The 14,757-nt window shown below is 43.4% G+C and overlaps 1 protein-coding gene and 1 long non-coding RNA gene across 6 annotated transcripts in view; one reads left to right on the top strand and one right to left on the bottom strand.

Moving 5' to 3' along the window:
• LOC141132836 (uncharacterized) overlaps positions 1 to 6,161 on the top strand; it is a 98,303-nt gene extending 92,142 nt beyond the window's left edge. The window contains exon 4 of one of the 2 annotated variants that reach the window (XR_012242971.1): positions 5,643 to 6,161. This is a non-coding gene — a long non-coding RNA (uncharacterized lncRNA). Of the gene's footprint in view, positions 1 to 5,588 lie in introns of both variants that reach the window. The other variant, XR_012242970.1, reaches the window with a different exon arrangement.
• ITPR2 (inositol 1,4,5-trisphosphate receptor type 2) overlaps positions 1 to 14,757 on the bottom strand; it is a 518,259-nt gene that overhangs the window by 204,712 nt on the left and 298,790 nt on the right. For all 4 annotated transcript variants that reach the window (XM_073621752.1, XM_073621753.1, XM_073621755.1 and 1 more), the window contains 5 exons: positions 13,069 to 13,197; positions 8,938 to 9,058; positions 6,206 to 6,393; positions 5,684 to 5,826; positions 1,700 to 1,808 (listed from right to left, as the gene is read on the bottom strand). In XM_073621752.1, the coding sequence (XP_073477853.1) occupies positions 1,700 to 1,808; positions 5,684 to 5,826; positions 6,206 to 6,393; positions 8,938 to 9,058; positions 13,069 to 13,197 (690 nt within the window). The remainder of the gene's footprint in view (positions 1 to 1,699; positions 1,809 to 5,683; positions 5,827 to 6,205; positions 6,394 to 8,937; positions 9,059 to 13,068; positions 13,198 to 14,757) is intronic.

The following is a 14,757-nucleotide window of genomic DNA, read 5'->3' as shown; positions in this document are numbered from 1 at the left end:
CAAGTTTCTGCTGTGAAGTTTGAGGTTTGATTTGCTAAAACTTGATTGTCCATAACCTGGTAGGTTCACTTTAAAAACACCCTTCACCTGTGGTTTGAGAATGTTGGGCACAAATCATAATAAAAGCACTGTCACTTAAAATAAGTGCTAGCAGTATTCAGCAGGTTTTTTTATTAAGTTTGGGTAGTATGGATAGTTAATTTTCCTTAAATTCGGATACCAGCTAAAGCTTTAAATTCAATGACAGTTGCGCTTGTCTTCTGAAATAATGGGAATGGAATGGCATCTATCTGCAGCTCAGTCAGACTCATGTTTCAAGACCTGAAAAGAGTGAAATGCTCTCAGGCAGCACAAAGATTTTAGGTACAACCTTCTAGTATGACAAGTGCTTGCTGGCTGCAAGGAAAATCATTTTATAGGTGGAGAGTAGAAGTAATGGCTACTTTTTTTTGCTTGTTCTTATTTGATGTATTTAAGAAATTTAACTTGTTACCGGGCTAGCCATACTCTTGCAGTGATCCTGTAATGCACAATGTTCTCTTCCGAATGACCAAGAACTAGAACATCTTTATTAGACTCCCGATTGTCTCCAATTGAGTCCCTTTCAGCCACGACACATGGACAGACAGCGGCCACTAGTGGCCAAATCAATTACTGCTGGTAAAAATATGATAAAACTTTCCACACCTTGCTAAAACTAATAAGCCTAAACATACTTTATACAATAGAGATTTATCTGTATATTTGGTGTGTCTGATTTTTTTTACTCTTCATGTTTTATAATAAAGCAGTATAAGTACATAATTCTGAATTGGTATCAGCCTCTTGCAGTCCATGTACAACAGAGTCCAGATCAGGAGGGGGGACAGCACAAGGCACCAATAAAGTGTGCAGCAGTGCTCATGTGCTATAAGGAACATGCTGTTAGGAGCAGAGAGCAGAATGACGGAGAGGAGCTCATCAGTCTGCTGCTTTTCTTTTCACTGTTCAGTCACTGGCTGGGGAAGGAACACAACTTGTAATTCTTAGTGAACTGCATTAGAAAAAAATAAAGTCTCCTGCCAGACAGGGCTGCCAGGTTTGGTAAATCTCAGAAATAGATGAAAAGAAATATAAATCCTTTGGCAGGTAAAAAAAGCTTAAAGTTTAAAGAACAGTTTAAAGAACTCTTAAATAACGCTAATAAGGATAAAAATCATCAGTAAACATACACCCAGAAGTGACCTCATTAGTTACACCCATATAGCAGCAAGTAGGGTCACCACTGCCTTCTAAACAGCCAAAATCTGTTGAGTTTTGGATTCAACAAAGTTCTTCAGGGATTTTGGTTGACTTGAAAGCATCATGGTGTTCCTGAGAACTTACAGTACACAAATTAAGCTACATTCACACAGCAGTTTAGCTGCAAGTACTTTGCTGCATTCAGAGGCAGCAAACCTCTGTGCTATGGCTGCATAAACCGCCCGGTTACCTGCGACTAGTTTGTGTGCAGCCAAAACTTAGCAGAATGCTGACCCTGGATGTACACTTTACTGACACCAGAAAACCCAGTGTAATGGCATTTTAGCTCCATGGTCACCATCCTCTGCTTACAAACACCCAAAATAAAAGCAAGGTGGTTATAATGGTGTGACTAGGCCAGATGGAGGAAGGCAGGGGCACACGCATATTTTACACTTTATAAAAGTCAGCTCTGTACCTGCTCAGCGAAGCTGTCTTTTTTGTCCAACATTTCACGTAACGTCTGCAGGATTTTGATACAAAGTTTCTCTTCCTTCTCCATCAGCTTCTTTGTGTGATTAATCAACCTGTGAAATTGCACATATTAGCTTCTCAGTTTAACCTTTAGGCCCCTTTCACACAGGCGATCCGATCAGGTCTGCCAGTCAGATTTGCAGATTTTCCTATGGACCAGCAGATGTAAACAGACTTGTGTCCATTTACACCTACCTACCTCCAATCCGAACCGGTCCACTAAAAATGGAAGGGGATCCATTCCTCTCCGTATAGGCAGATCGGAGGGCAGCTGAGTGTAAACACACAGCCTGTTCGTTGACACCTGACCGCCCATAGAGCATAGCAGGTTGTATCCATATCTGCTCGGTATAAAATGGAGTGGACACGGACCTGTGATCAGTCCATTCTGCTCTGCTCAGCGGGGGATCAGAGGACAGACCCCCTGCTGGGCAAAACGGATTCTGCCCTGTGTAAAAGGGGCCTTAGGAGTAAATTCACAATTGCTGGTGAACCCAAGAGCCAAGATGAAACTTCTCCTGCAAGATGTGACAATACATTACACTGAATATTTGATGATAAAGCACTGGAAGGCCACTCTGCTCTTTCCTAGAGTATACTCTCCTCCCCTGAAATGCTGTGAGCTGCCAGAGGACTCTGATCCTTCCTCTAAGACCCCTTTCACACTGAGGTGCTTTACAAGTGCTATAGCGCTAAAAATAGCGCCTGCAAATCGCCTCTCCTCTCACTCCAGTGTGAAAGCGTGATTGCTTTCACAATGGAGCGGTGCGCTGGCAGGACGCTAAAAAAAGTCCTGTAATCAGCATCTTTGAGGCGCTGCAGTAGCGGGGTATACCCCACTCCTAAAGTGCCCCTGCCCATTGAAATCAATGGGTAGCGCTAGCAAAACGCTGCTTTTAACCCGACGCCCACCAGCCCCAGTGTGCAAGTGCTCTAAGGCTACATTCACACGAGGCATATGTTGCATGTTGCATTCAGAGGCTGCATGCAAATTATCTGATTGGCTGTGGCTAGTTTGTGTGTGGCCAGAAATCTGCAGTAATGCTGACCTGGACCTATACTATCTGCGTTCAGGGTTGTTAGAGGCTATATTAGCATGTAATCTCTTGGATAAGCAGTTACATGGGAACATAAGTGGCACTGGCCATTGATTTGTGAGTGAAGGCAGCCCCTGGCCACTGCTTATTGGCCTTGTGAATGTCACCAACTCTCCTCTGCACTGTTGGTGGATTCTGCTCCTTCCTGTACCTAGCTCTCCCACCGTGAAATACTCTGCACTGCTGGATGACTCTGCTCCTTTCTTTATTTAACTCTCCTCTCCTGAAATACTCTGCACTCCTGGATAACTCTGCTCCTTCCTCTATCTAATGCCCAGGACACACATGTCGAAATTCGGCCGGTTCAGCAGTCAGTGACCGACTTCTGTTAAACAGTCATACTAGAAAACCAGCATTTGATCTGTGCTCGCAGCCGATGGCTGGAAACGCTGATCTGTGTATTCTTACTGGGGATGGAGGGGTGGAAGTCCCTGCTGTCAAGAGAGATCCCTGCATCCACAACGCTTGTGTTGATGCGGAGATCTGTCAGTTTTTTTTTCCATTCAACCCGCTGGTTGAAAGAAAAGAAACTGTAAATATATATCTAGCTTTACTCTCCTCTTCCTGAAATACTCTACGCTGCTGGAGGACTCTGCTCATTTCTCTATCAAACTCTCCTCTCCTGATATACTCTCCGCTCCTTGCTCTGTCTAATGCCCCGTACACACGATCCGAATATCGTACGACCGATCGTACGACCATTCTCGCTTAATGGTCGCAAGTAGAAATTGAATAGGTAAATAAAGTCACGAAAGTTCTCGTACGACAGACAAAAAAAATCGGAAGTGATGTCATGTGTTGTGGTGTATCTGTATTGTATTTTCGGACGACAACTATACTAACTAAATGAAAAACGTACGATCTGGAATCGTACGAGGAAAATTTCCGGGTATGTCCGATCGAAAAATATCGGATGAACGGTCGTGATCGGCTGTCGAAAGTAGTGTACACACGATCCGAATATCGTACGATCCTTCCTTGGACGACCGTTTTCATACGATATTCGGATCATGTGTACGGGCCATTAGGCAGGCCATACAGGACTCTTCTTTTATTGTTCAACCAGTGGGTTAAATTAAGAGATGATTCCCCAATCCACACATTCAAGGTGGATGGGGGAATCCTTCCCACTGTGGTTTTGTGTTCTGACAGCAGGGAACTTTTACAATGATCAGTGTTGCCAGCTATAACCGATGGCACTGATCGGTCATAAAAAAAAACAACAGGCTGGTTGTACATAGGGCGATTGATAGATCGACTTGTGTATAACTAGCCTGCTAAAACATGGATCGAAATTTGACCGGTCCCAGTTAAACTGGCTTAATTTTGATCCATGTATGACCGGCTTAACTCTTCTCTCCCAAAATACTCTACACTGTTGGAGGAATCTGCTCCTTCTTCTACCTTGATCTCATCTCCTGAAATACTGTGTGCTGCTGGGGGACAGTGCTCTCTCCTCTATTTAAAGCTATCCATAGATGGATCAAAATTAAGCTGGTTCCGCAAAGACCAGTCGAATATTCTTTCCATCTATGGACGTCCCCAATTTGAAAGGAGTTGACCTAGGGATCAACTCGTCTTGAACAGGAATACTAAAAAGCTTGTGTTCAATCAGCACATGCAGCCAATTAGCTGCAGCGCTGAGCAGTGTATTCTGACAGTGGAGGAGTCACACTGTCATACCGCAACAGCACAGCGGGAAGGATTACTGCATCCACCTCAAATGTAGGGATGGGCAGAACAAAAGAAAAAACAATCCATCAATGGGGCAGTTTAACTCTCCTCTCCTGAAATAACCTGTGCTTCTGGAGGACGGTTTCTTCCTTATGTAAAGCTGATCAAAAGTTGACTGTTCAGCAGTGACTGTCCCTGCTCAACAGAAGTTGATCATTTGATCAACTTCTGTCAAAGGACCATGCTGGAAAACTTTTGTTGAATGGCTGGATTTTAAAAAAATGGATCGTGTATAGCCAGCTTAACTATCCTCTCCTGAAATACTCTGCACTGCTGGAGGATTCTACTCCTTCCCCATTCTGACTCTCCTCTCCTGAAATAATCTGAGGGGAAAATCTGAAGTGAGGGGAAGCTCTGCTGATTTTATTATCCAATCATGTGCAAGCTAAAATGCTGTTTTTTATTTTCCTTGCATGTCCCTCTCAGATCTCACTTTCAGTGCAATTTCAAGTGCACTTTGCACATGTAGTTTGCACTTGTAGTGCAAAATGAATTTGCCTTTAGTAAATAACCCCCTCTGTTCCTTCCTCCAACTCTCCTCTCCTAAAATACTTTGCTCTGCTGGAGGATTTAACCCTTTCCTCTGTCTACACTTTGGGGGTTATTTACTAAAGAAAATCTACTTTGAACTGCAAGTGCACTTGAAAGTGCACTCAACGTGCACTTGGAAGTAAAGTCACTGTAGATCTAAGGGGGACATGCAAGGAAAATAAAAAACAGCATTTTAGCTTGCACATGATTGGATGATAAAATCAGCAGAGCTTCCACTCATTTCAGATCTACTCCTTAGATTTAGAGCGACTGCACTTCCAAGTGCACTTTCAATGCACTTTCAAGTGCACAGTGGATTTGCCTTTCATAAATAACCCCCTATCTCTCCTCTACTGAAATACTTCAACCTGCTGGAGGACTCTGCTGTTTCCACTTGTTTAAAATCTGCAATATTTGTATTAGACAGTCAATTATTTAAAAACCATGTTGCTATAAACCTCTATCTTGTAGCCTGATGAAAAGCAACCTAATGTTCAGTACAAACAAACAACCCCACTGTTACAGAAAAAGAAAAATGATCCATCACAACAAAAGAGAACACCTACTTAGACATGAAGGCCCCGCAGCGGATCCGTGCATCGCTCCCTTCAGGAAAGAGAAGTTCGGGGCTGTGAAGAACATCGACAAGGACTGAGAACTCCGCCAACACCATGGGACTGAACTGGTGCTCCAATGAGGCCACAACATCCTGAAAATAGAATAGAAAGTAAGCCCAAATTCTCCACCTTAAAATGAAATCACTGATGCATCCAATGGTCTGATTTATTTCAGAATTTAAAACAAATTTGTAATAGCTCTTAATTTATCCTAGTCAGCCCTAGTTCACACCTTCTTCCACTTTTCCCCTTAACTATTATTTTCCTACAGTTTTTAATTTTTATTTCTATGTTCTTACCAGTAATATTTTCATTTTATTTTTTATTGCTTTCTTTATTAATTTTTAGTGTAGCAATAAAAAGCACACTTTTTTCAGATGTTTTGTTATTTGTTTGCATAAAAAATAAAATAATTTTTGAAACAAAATGTTGTGAACCCCACAGACTTTGGGACAGCAGCATCAAGAGTACCTGCAGCTTCTCAATGATGTTGCGGTAATCCCAGGCTGGACCTCCCAGCATCTCTTTGCGGGGCCCGGTGCGCGCACTCATTCTCCAGCCCATGGCAGCTCTCTGCACCATGTTAGTGTGACTCTTCAGGAAAAGTGTGTTCACCTGGCTGTCCAAATCCACTGGAATGGCTATCCCACGGTTCTTCGCTGGTGGGGAAAACACAAGCAAAACATTTTAATCACTAAGTTCTCCAAATTACAGGACACTGACAAAGCACTTTAAAGTGGTTGTGAAGGCTGAAGGTAAAAAAGCCTTCTGTGTGCAGCTTCCCCTACAGCCCACCTAATACTTACCCGAGCCCCATCTCGATCCAGCGATGTGCATGAAAGCAGCGACTCTCCCGGGTTTCTGCCTACTCATTAGCTGAAACACAGCAGTGGGAGCCATTGGCTTCCACTGCTGTCAATCACAGCCAGTGAGGAGGGAGCAGGGGCGGGGCCGAGTTGCGCTTATGCCTTATGGACCCACAGATGTGGCTTGGGAGCAAGGACGCAGAAGTGCCCCCATAGCAAGTGGCTTGCTATGGGAGCACTCGGCAAGAAGGAGGGGCCAGGAGCACTGGCTGGGGACCCAAGAAGAGGATGATCAAGACTGCTTTGTGCAAAACCACTGCAGGTAAGTATGACATATTTATTATTTTAAAAAGCATGGGCCTTTACTATCACAGTAAAGTGTTGACCTTCAGCCTTCCCTTCAGTTTTGCACAGCTGTATAGGCTCCCCTCCTGTACTGAAATGTCTTAGTGTGATTTCACTACACCTTGTGAGCTTCTCACAGTGTGCATTATAAGCTGCAGCAATTCAAATAGAACCTACCTTATGTCCTGGCTGGAGGATGTCCAGCATCATCTAGTGCTCTCCTCCCTAGTTTGACATGTAAGTGTTACCTACAGCTTGCCTAGGAACCCCTACTGCTCCAGACTAACACCTGTCCATCAATGCATTCTGATATTTACATAACTCCTATCAAGAGTCAGGTCACTGCTTGCATCAGAGCTGAGGACTCTATGGAGGGGGCACCGAGGCAGGTCACTCTGATGCTTTTAGGAAACCTACAGTACGTACAGCACTCTGCTGCCACCTCCCACCAGCCTGCACTGCACTGAGAAGCACAGAGATCAAGTGATGACATCACTGGTTCTAAAATAAAGTATAATTAAAAATGAATGTTTTTTTTTTTTTAATGTCATTAGTGTGTTGATGAAGAGGAGGGAAGAAGCCGGGAATGCAAAAAATAAGCAGATTAAGTTTCAGCTTTACAGTGTGGGGAAGATTTAGATTGGTATTTTCCCCACTCTCCCTAGTGTGCTCACATCCCCTCCAACCCCCTGCCAAAAAAAAAAAATTGTCTGGAGTTACAGCCTAAAGCTGGACACACATTACTCAGTTTATTTTTTTGTTCAGCCAGCCAACTGAATGCAAAACTGAGCTAATTTCCCCATCCACACATTTGAGGTGGATGGGGAATCCTCTCTGCTGTGTCTTTAGCCTAGTACATACGATGAGATTATCGGACGAAAGATTGTCCGTTTTTTTTTTTTTTGCATTCTAGACTCCATATCGAAAACGAATAGGTTACTAAAGTACAAAAATTCTCGTATGACAGAATAAAAATTAGGAAATGATGTAATGTATTTGTACTGGTTTTTCAGACGAAAACTGCACTGATTAAAGGAAAATTGTACAATCTGGTATCGTACGAGAAAAATTTTCATGTATGTCCCTTCTGAAAATTTCAGAAGAAAGCTGTGTACTAAGGATCAGATTATCGTACGATCATTTAGAAAGCGGTATTTTTTGTACGATATTCTGATCATGTGTATGGGCCTTTTATATTTTGACAGCGGGACTCCCCGGCGTCAGAATACACTGATCAGCGCTGCAGCCCATTGGTTTTCCAGCAGGAACGTGCAACAGAAGGCAGTCTAACGACAGGCTTCTGTTGAACAGAGAGGGCCACGCATGGATCGAAATTCGTCTAGTTCCTCCTGAACCAGACAAATTTTGATCTATGTATGGCCAGCTTAACTCCAGCTTTTTGTCACTTTAAAATACTTTGTCCAGTCTAAGCTAATATAAACAAGCAGAACAAAGAAGAGCTCAGCCCGACCTGGTTTTGTACTGAGTGGAAGATGGGAAATTCCTTTGCTGGAACACAGCTCTGTATACTGTATGTTGCTGATGCTACCTACAGTTTACACAGCACTCACCTGCATTAGTCACCTGCACACCTGTTAGTGAAATCTGGACCAACTTGGTCCAAATAAACAATTTTTAACTGACAGGAAGCTGGAAATCGGCTTCAAGGTTTTAAATTGAATCCAGCCACAACAATATATAACTGCAGATTACTCAGCAATGGCAGCATGATTACTAAAAAAGGATAAAACAGTTAAATAATGTCATTAGGCAAGCTCTTGCAAAATCCACCCTAATGCATTGTGTAGCTGTGATGGACAGAAGGGGGCATGGACAGACTGCATGTGTATACACAGCACACAAGGCTCAGTATACATTCTGACAGGTACTCATTAAGCCCTTTCAGTATTCTTGGAAAAGTGAAAGTTTGGAAGAAGTTTTCCTTGAAGAACCCTCGGCTCCTTCTGCAATTAGGCACAGACAGAATCCTCATCCACGCGGCCGTCTCCATTCATCAAGGTAAAGTGTTCCTGCAGCTGTTTGCATACTCACCCACTTCTGCCAGTGTTTTTATACACGACTCCACCGAGGATTTCTGAGACGGGTTCGGCCACGTACAGTTATAAATGCGGAAGGCGGATTGGAGGAGCTGGATAAAGACGGGCTGGTGGGTCTGCGGAGACATAAAGCAAAGAAATACACCATCTGCGCATTAAATCTCTGCGATTACTCCGAAGCATCTCTGATAGCTGCTGGCTGACATGAGGGCGGCCATTTTGGCAAGTGAAAATGTGCGCTGAGCGCTTAAATGATAACCACCTGCAAGATATACAATGCATTCCCAGATATATGGGACTCTTAAAGTGAAAATAGACCTTTTTTCTCCATGGAAAATAGAAAATATGATTTTTGTATTAACCATAAAATCTTTTCTCTGCATTCATTGAAGGGCACAGCAGAGATCCTGACTTCTGACCATTGGGACAGTGAAAAGATCTTCCAGGACAGTAGGAGGAAGGATTACCCCAATGGTCAGAGATCAAGATTTACATTATGCCCTTCAATGAGTGGAAGAAAAAAATTATGATTCTAGTGCAGGTAGTAAATAGGTTAGGGATGAAACACCGGACCTTTGATGCCGAAAAGTCCGCCCGTGTGTACAGGGCATAAGGAGACAGTCCGTTCATTTGAATGGGCTGCCTAACATCAGATAGCACCAAAAAAAGTTGCATGTACCATTTCAGCAAGTATTTCATCACACATCTGTTGATAAAGGGTGTTGGCGTTCCATTCAGAAAGCATGGCACTGTATCTCATGACATGCATGACAGTGTGAGGAACAAATTCCACAACACAAGAAGTATCCCAGGTTATCAGACACTAAACAACTTTTACTGTCCAAAAGTTTTTTTTTTTTTTTTGCTCTCTCTTAAACCTTTAGTCTCCTAATTAATCGCTGATAATCAGAAAAAGACTTAACGAGCTTGAGTGAGAATCTGTATTCCTCGAACATGTTTCGAGTCTTGATAGATGTGCCCATCTGTTCATTAATCGTGCACCGCTCCGTGGTCCTGAATGTATTTAAATATTGCCTGGCTTTTATAAATCACCGATCGGAATGTGAGAACATGGACAATTATGTCTCCTGACAATGATAGGGGAGACGGGAAGAATTTAACTGGGGAATAAAATGAGCAATGGCCTCAGCCCAGGTGTCTGACAGGTGAGAGGAATTAGGAAGGTTCGGGATGGCATTAAGTGATGAGATGCAGGAGCAAAGATGTCAGATATCAACGTCAGTGGTTAAAGGATCCTATGCTGAGGAAGCATGGAGGCTGCCACTCGTCATCTCTCCTTAAAATGCTAGTTGCCTGGCCCTCATTCTGTATCAGCTAACTCCTGATTCATATACCAGGAACAATTAGCGCCCATTCACACTATATAACATGTTACTGTGTGTTAAAACTAAACATCAGACAGATATAAAAGATACATGCAAGCAGTGTAAGTATATGAATTTGACTGGCTATCAGCGTTTTACAGTCTACTGTACAGCAGAGACCGGGAGTGGGAGAGGGAGAGGGAGAAGCAGTACAAGGAGCCAATCAGGCGTGCTGCAGTGCAAGGTGCCAGCAGATAGGAGGCGAGAGCAGAGTAATAAAGAGAGGAGCTCATCAACCTGCTGCTTCTCCATTCACTGTCCAGCACTGGTTGGGGAGTGGACCTAACAGAAAGTGAAATCACAAAAAATCAGGTTGCCTCCCCTTCTAGTCTGGTCTATGGTGTGTGAGAGAGCTGTGTTAATCTCAGAACTGGATAAACCGAAACAAAAATCTTGTGGCAGGTTAAAATGCACACATATTTCTTTTACCTGTGCATTTAGTTTGTGTGAAGTCCAGCTTCAATGAAGACCATTAATTTTAAATGGACTGGCAGCGCACCTTCAGCCCTTGTTCATACTGATGCAATTTCTGATGCATTGCAGAATGCATGGAATCGCATGACAACTGAAATAATATAACTTTCTATGGAGTTCACATATATGTAGTGCAATTCTGATTTTGAAAGGGTCCTGCATTCTTTAAGAGTGGTGCGAGTTTCACCTCCATAGACTTGAATGGTAATGGTCCTAACATAACATGATTCCAGTAAGTTTCAGCTTTCTTCCTTCTCTGGACCATGGTGTATGAGAGAGACCAGAAATCGCATGAAAAACGCATTGGAATTGCCTCTAACCTGCATCAACTTGCACTGCAAAATAAATTCAACACGCATGTTGAATTTGGGGCGGCACAGTGGTGTAGTGGGTAGCACTCTAGCCTAGCAGTAAAAAGGGGTCACTGGTTTGAATCCCAACCATGACACTACCTGCCTGGAGTTTGCATGTTCTCCCTGTGCCTGCGTGGGTTTCCTCTGGGTACGCTGGTTTCCTCCCACACTCCAAAGACATGCTGGTAGGTTAATTGGCTTCTGTCCAAAAAAAGAAAAATTGGCCCTAGTATATGAATGTGAGTTGGGGACCTTGGATTGTGGGCTCCTTGAGGGTAGGGACCGATGTGAGTGTGCGATGTATGTGTGGAGCGCTGAGTAACTTGACAGTGCTATATGGGTACCTTAAATAAATAATAATAATAGATGAGCATCTTAATGAGACACAATGTATAGGGATCAGGTCTATTGTAGACACACACCCACACTCACTCAGGTTGAACTGGATGGACTGGTGTCTTTATTCAATCTTACTAACTAGGTATGTGTGGGCTGGCTCCAGGGCCCGGGCTGTGTGAGTCCATAGAAACACACAGTTCAGCTTGGCCCTACCTCCTACTCACAGGATTTGATTGACAGGAGTCAATGGCACCCACTGCTTCCTCTCTGTCCTGTGGAGGGACAGGAGAGAGCCACTACAGATGGGCACAGTGCTGGATTGAGTGAGGACTTAATGAGTGAGATAAGGTATTTAACAGGGTAAGGCCCCGTTTCACACAGGCTTTCCGATCAGGTCCCCTGTTAGTTTTTCAGGCGGACCTGATCGGACACTCCATTCACTCCCATGGGGCAGCGGATGTCCGCTGATATCTGATCCAATCCGTGAAATCCAGATGGATGGAGACCCTATTTTCCATCCGTCTGGAGGATCGGATCGGATGGGATCAGATGAAAACGGACCGCCTGTCCCATAGAGGAGAGCGGGACTCTGACAGGTCCGTCTCAGCACAGTGAGCGGAGATGGATCTGTCATCCTCCTGTGCAAGTGGAATGCGTTGGTCTGCCCGCCCATGTGAAAGAGCCCTAAGGTGCCGATACTGCTAGTGGGACGTTTTTTACCTTAATGCAGGGAATGCATTAAGATAAAAAAAATGTCTTGGCTTTAGAACCACTTTAACACACCAAAAAAATGGACAAGACCTTTTTTTACAGGATAGTGAATCCAAAAGTACTGGAAGTAACATGACAGGCAACTTGTATTTTTGGAGAGGGGGAAGCAACTATTGCTTTCATATTTGTTTTAAGAACAGCATCCTTTACTAGCTACCCATAAAACTACAGATGGTAAAAATATAAACTGTTCATTAGCTCACCTAGAATGCAAGTTTAAATCCTACTCCTTGGTCATGTACAATTTAAACATACTTAGATCAATATAAACTTGACAGAGGCTCATTAGATCATACAGCACTTAGCTGTCACTTAGACCCCTTTCACACTGGGTCGGTTTTCAGGCACTTTAGCGCTGGAAATAGCCTCTGCTAAGCGTCTGAAAACCGCCTCCCATTCATTCAAGTGTGACTTTTCACACTGTGGCGGTGCGCTTGCGGGACGTTCCGAAAAGTCCTGCAAGCAGCATCTTTGGGGCAGTTTGGGAGCGCTGTATTTAGCGCTTCCAAAACACCCTGCTCATTGGAATGAAATGTGCAGCCCTTCAGAAGCACCTGAAAAGCAATTTGGAAGCGCCACAACACAGGAGTTTTTAACCCCTTCTTTAGGGTAAAAGCGCCTCGCTAGCAGCCCAAAAGCTCCGCTTAAACAGCGCTTAAGCACCTCTAAAACGAGCAGTGCTAATGCAGACATAAATAGGCCCATAGTGGAAATGTAAAACTTGCTCTGGTCCAAAGGAGTATACAGGTACAAGAGCTAAATTGGTAAACCATATAATTGACAATCATTTTAATCCCCTCTCACCTGAAGACTAGTACTGTTATCTGAGAAGGGGGAGTTGAAGAATCCGCTGGCGATATTCATGACGGGCTCAGTGACGTACTTCTCTAGAGCCGTGTCTGCGTGTTTCCGATCTGTTGTTGTGTTACAGACCTTTCATGAAAAAACAAGAATCCACTTATAAGTGCAAGTAGTCTCTGTTGGTCCCATAAGAAACAATAAAACACCCTAAACTTGTCTAAAGTGGAATCACAAATACAATTTTGTTTTGTTTTAGCTACAGTAAGGAAAAGTTAAGGGGAACTTTACCATTATCAACTTGGTAAAAAATACTGTTCTTTAGCAAGTTAAAGACAAGGGTTCCTGAAAAAGTTTCTGCACTTTTTTAACTATTAAATATAAAAAGTGCAGAAACTTTTTGAAGTCCTCTTGTAAATTCCACATTAATAATTATGCTACCAAAATGATTGTGTGCTGTAAATTGCCTCCAGCATTGCTCCTGTTTCTTCTTGCTGGAGGCTGCCATTTTGCTGACCATCAGTAACTCATAAAGCGGAACTAAACCCATCAATTTTAAGGGCTCATAGCACACAGGACATTTAAAAAAATGGCAGAGCTTCTGGCAGGAAAAAGCAGCTGTAGAAGCGCGCTTTCAGACGCCTTTTTGACTAGAATTTATGGACGTGTATGCACGTTTTTTGCTGTCAGCGTTTTTGGGCGTCTTTACAGTAAAAACAATCCCTATAATGTAAAAACACCAAAAGTGGCTAGATGCAGCTAAAAGCTTGTTACAGCGTTTAGCCGGGTTCAGCAGCGTTTTTGGCATCTTGCGGTTTTACAGCTCAACAGCCTCTGCTCCTGGACACACAGGCTGTGGTTTTTTTCTACTGCCCCTAAACATTTATGCCTCCAAACGTCTCTGAAAGTGTATGTGTGCATGGGACACATAGGCTAACATGGAGGGGCATTTAGAGGCACTAAACAGCTGTAAAAATGTCCTGTGTGCAGTTACATTCCTGGAATGCTGGGATTGCTAACTGTCACATTTGCTGGTGTCCTTAACCAAACTGTCAAACCGTCAAATAGCTGGTATCATAACTGATTACATGTGCAGCACCATGGCAATTGCAAATCAAACAGAAGCAGCTTCCTTGGCTGTACACGATAGGAGGGTTTAATTCCACTTTAAGGCCATCAGCAGGTTGGTCTCTACAAATTTGGCACTGTGCCTAAAAATAGAGAGCAACTGAACATGTGCAGAGCAGGGTGAGACAGTGTATTACTGGAGTTTAAACAGTATCGGTACTTATTTTTAAAGTTTTACATAACTACACCTACAAAAGGGGTGAGCCTGACGTTATCTAGCAGGACTTAATTTTATGACTAAAGTTCCACAAAGCTGAACTCTGGGAGTTATTCAAAATAGACCCTTGCAGTGCGTGCCCCCATACCCCATGCAATGCAAGGGTTAAATGCTTGTTAAGTCTAGGAGGAAAAAGAAGAGGCTGCATTACCTTATTCCTTGCTTTGTTCAGCTTTGGCACTCCCCTTCCTCTCCTTGAGATGGAAGTATGCTTCAGAGCCTCCTTGTCACATACAGTGCTGGGCTATTAACCCTGCACTGCATGTTAAGGAAGCTGGGAAGGTGTTAGGGAACTGGGAAGCTGGGAAGGTGTTAGGGAACACCTATAAGGCTGGGTTCACACCATCGTC

This window comes from Aquarana catesbeiana, linkage group LG03 (genome assembly GCF_042186555.1).
Source record: "Aquarana catesbeiana isolate 2022-GZ linkage group LG03, ASM4218655v1, whole genome shotgun sequence".
Taxonomy (NCBI): domain Eukaryota; kingdom Metazoa; phylum Chordata; class Amphibia; order Anura; family Ranidae; genus Aquarana; species Aquarana catesbeiana.
Note: the sequence above shows the minus strand (reverse complement) of the source record. Positions and strands in the feature narration are given on the sequence as shown.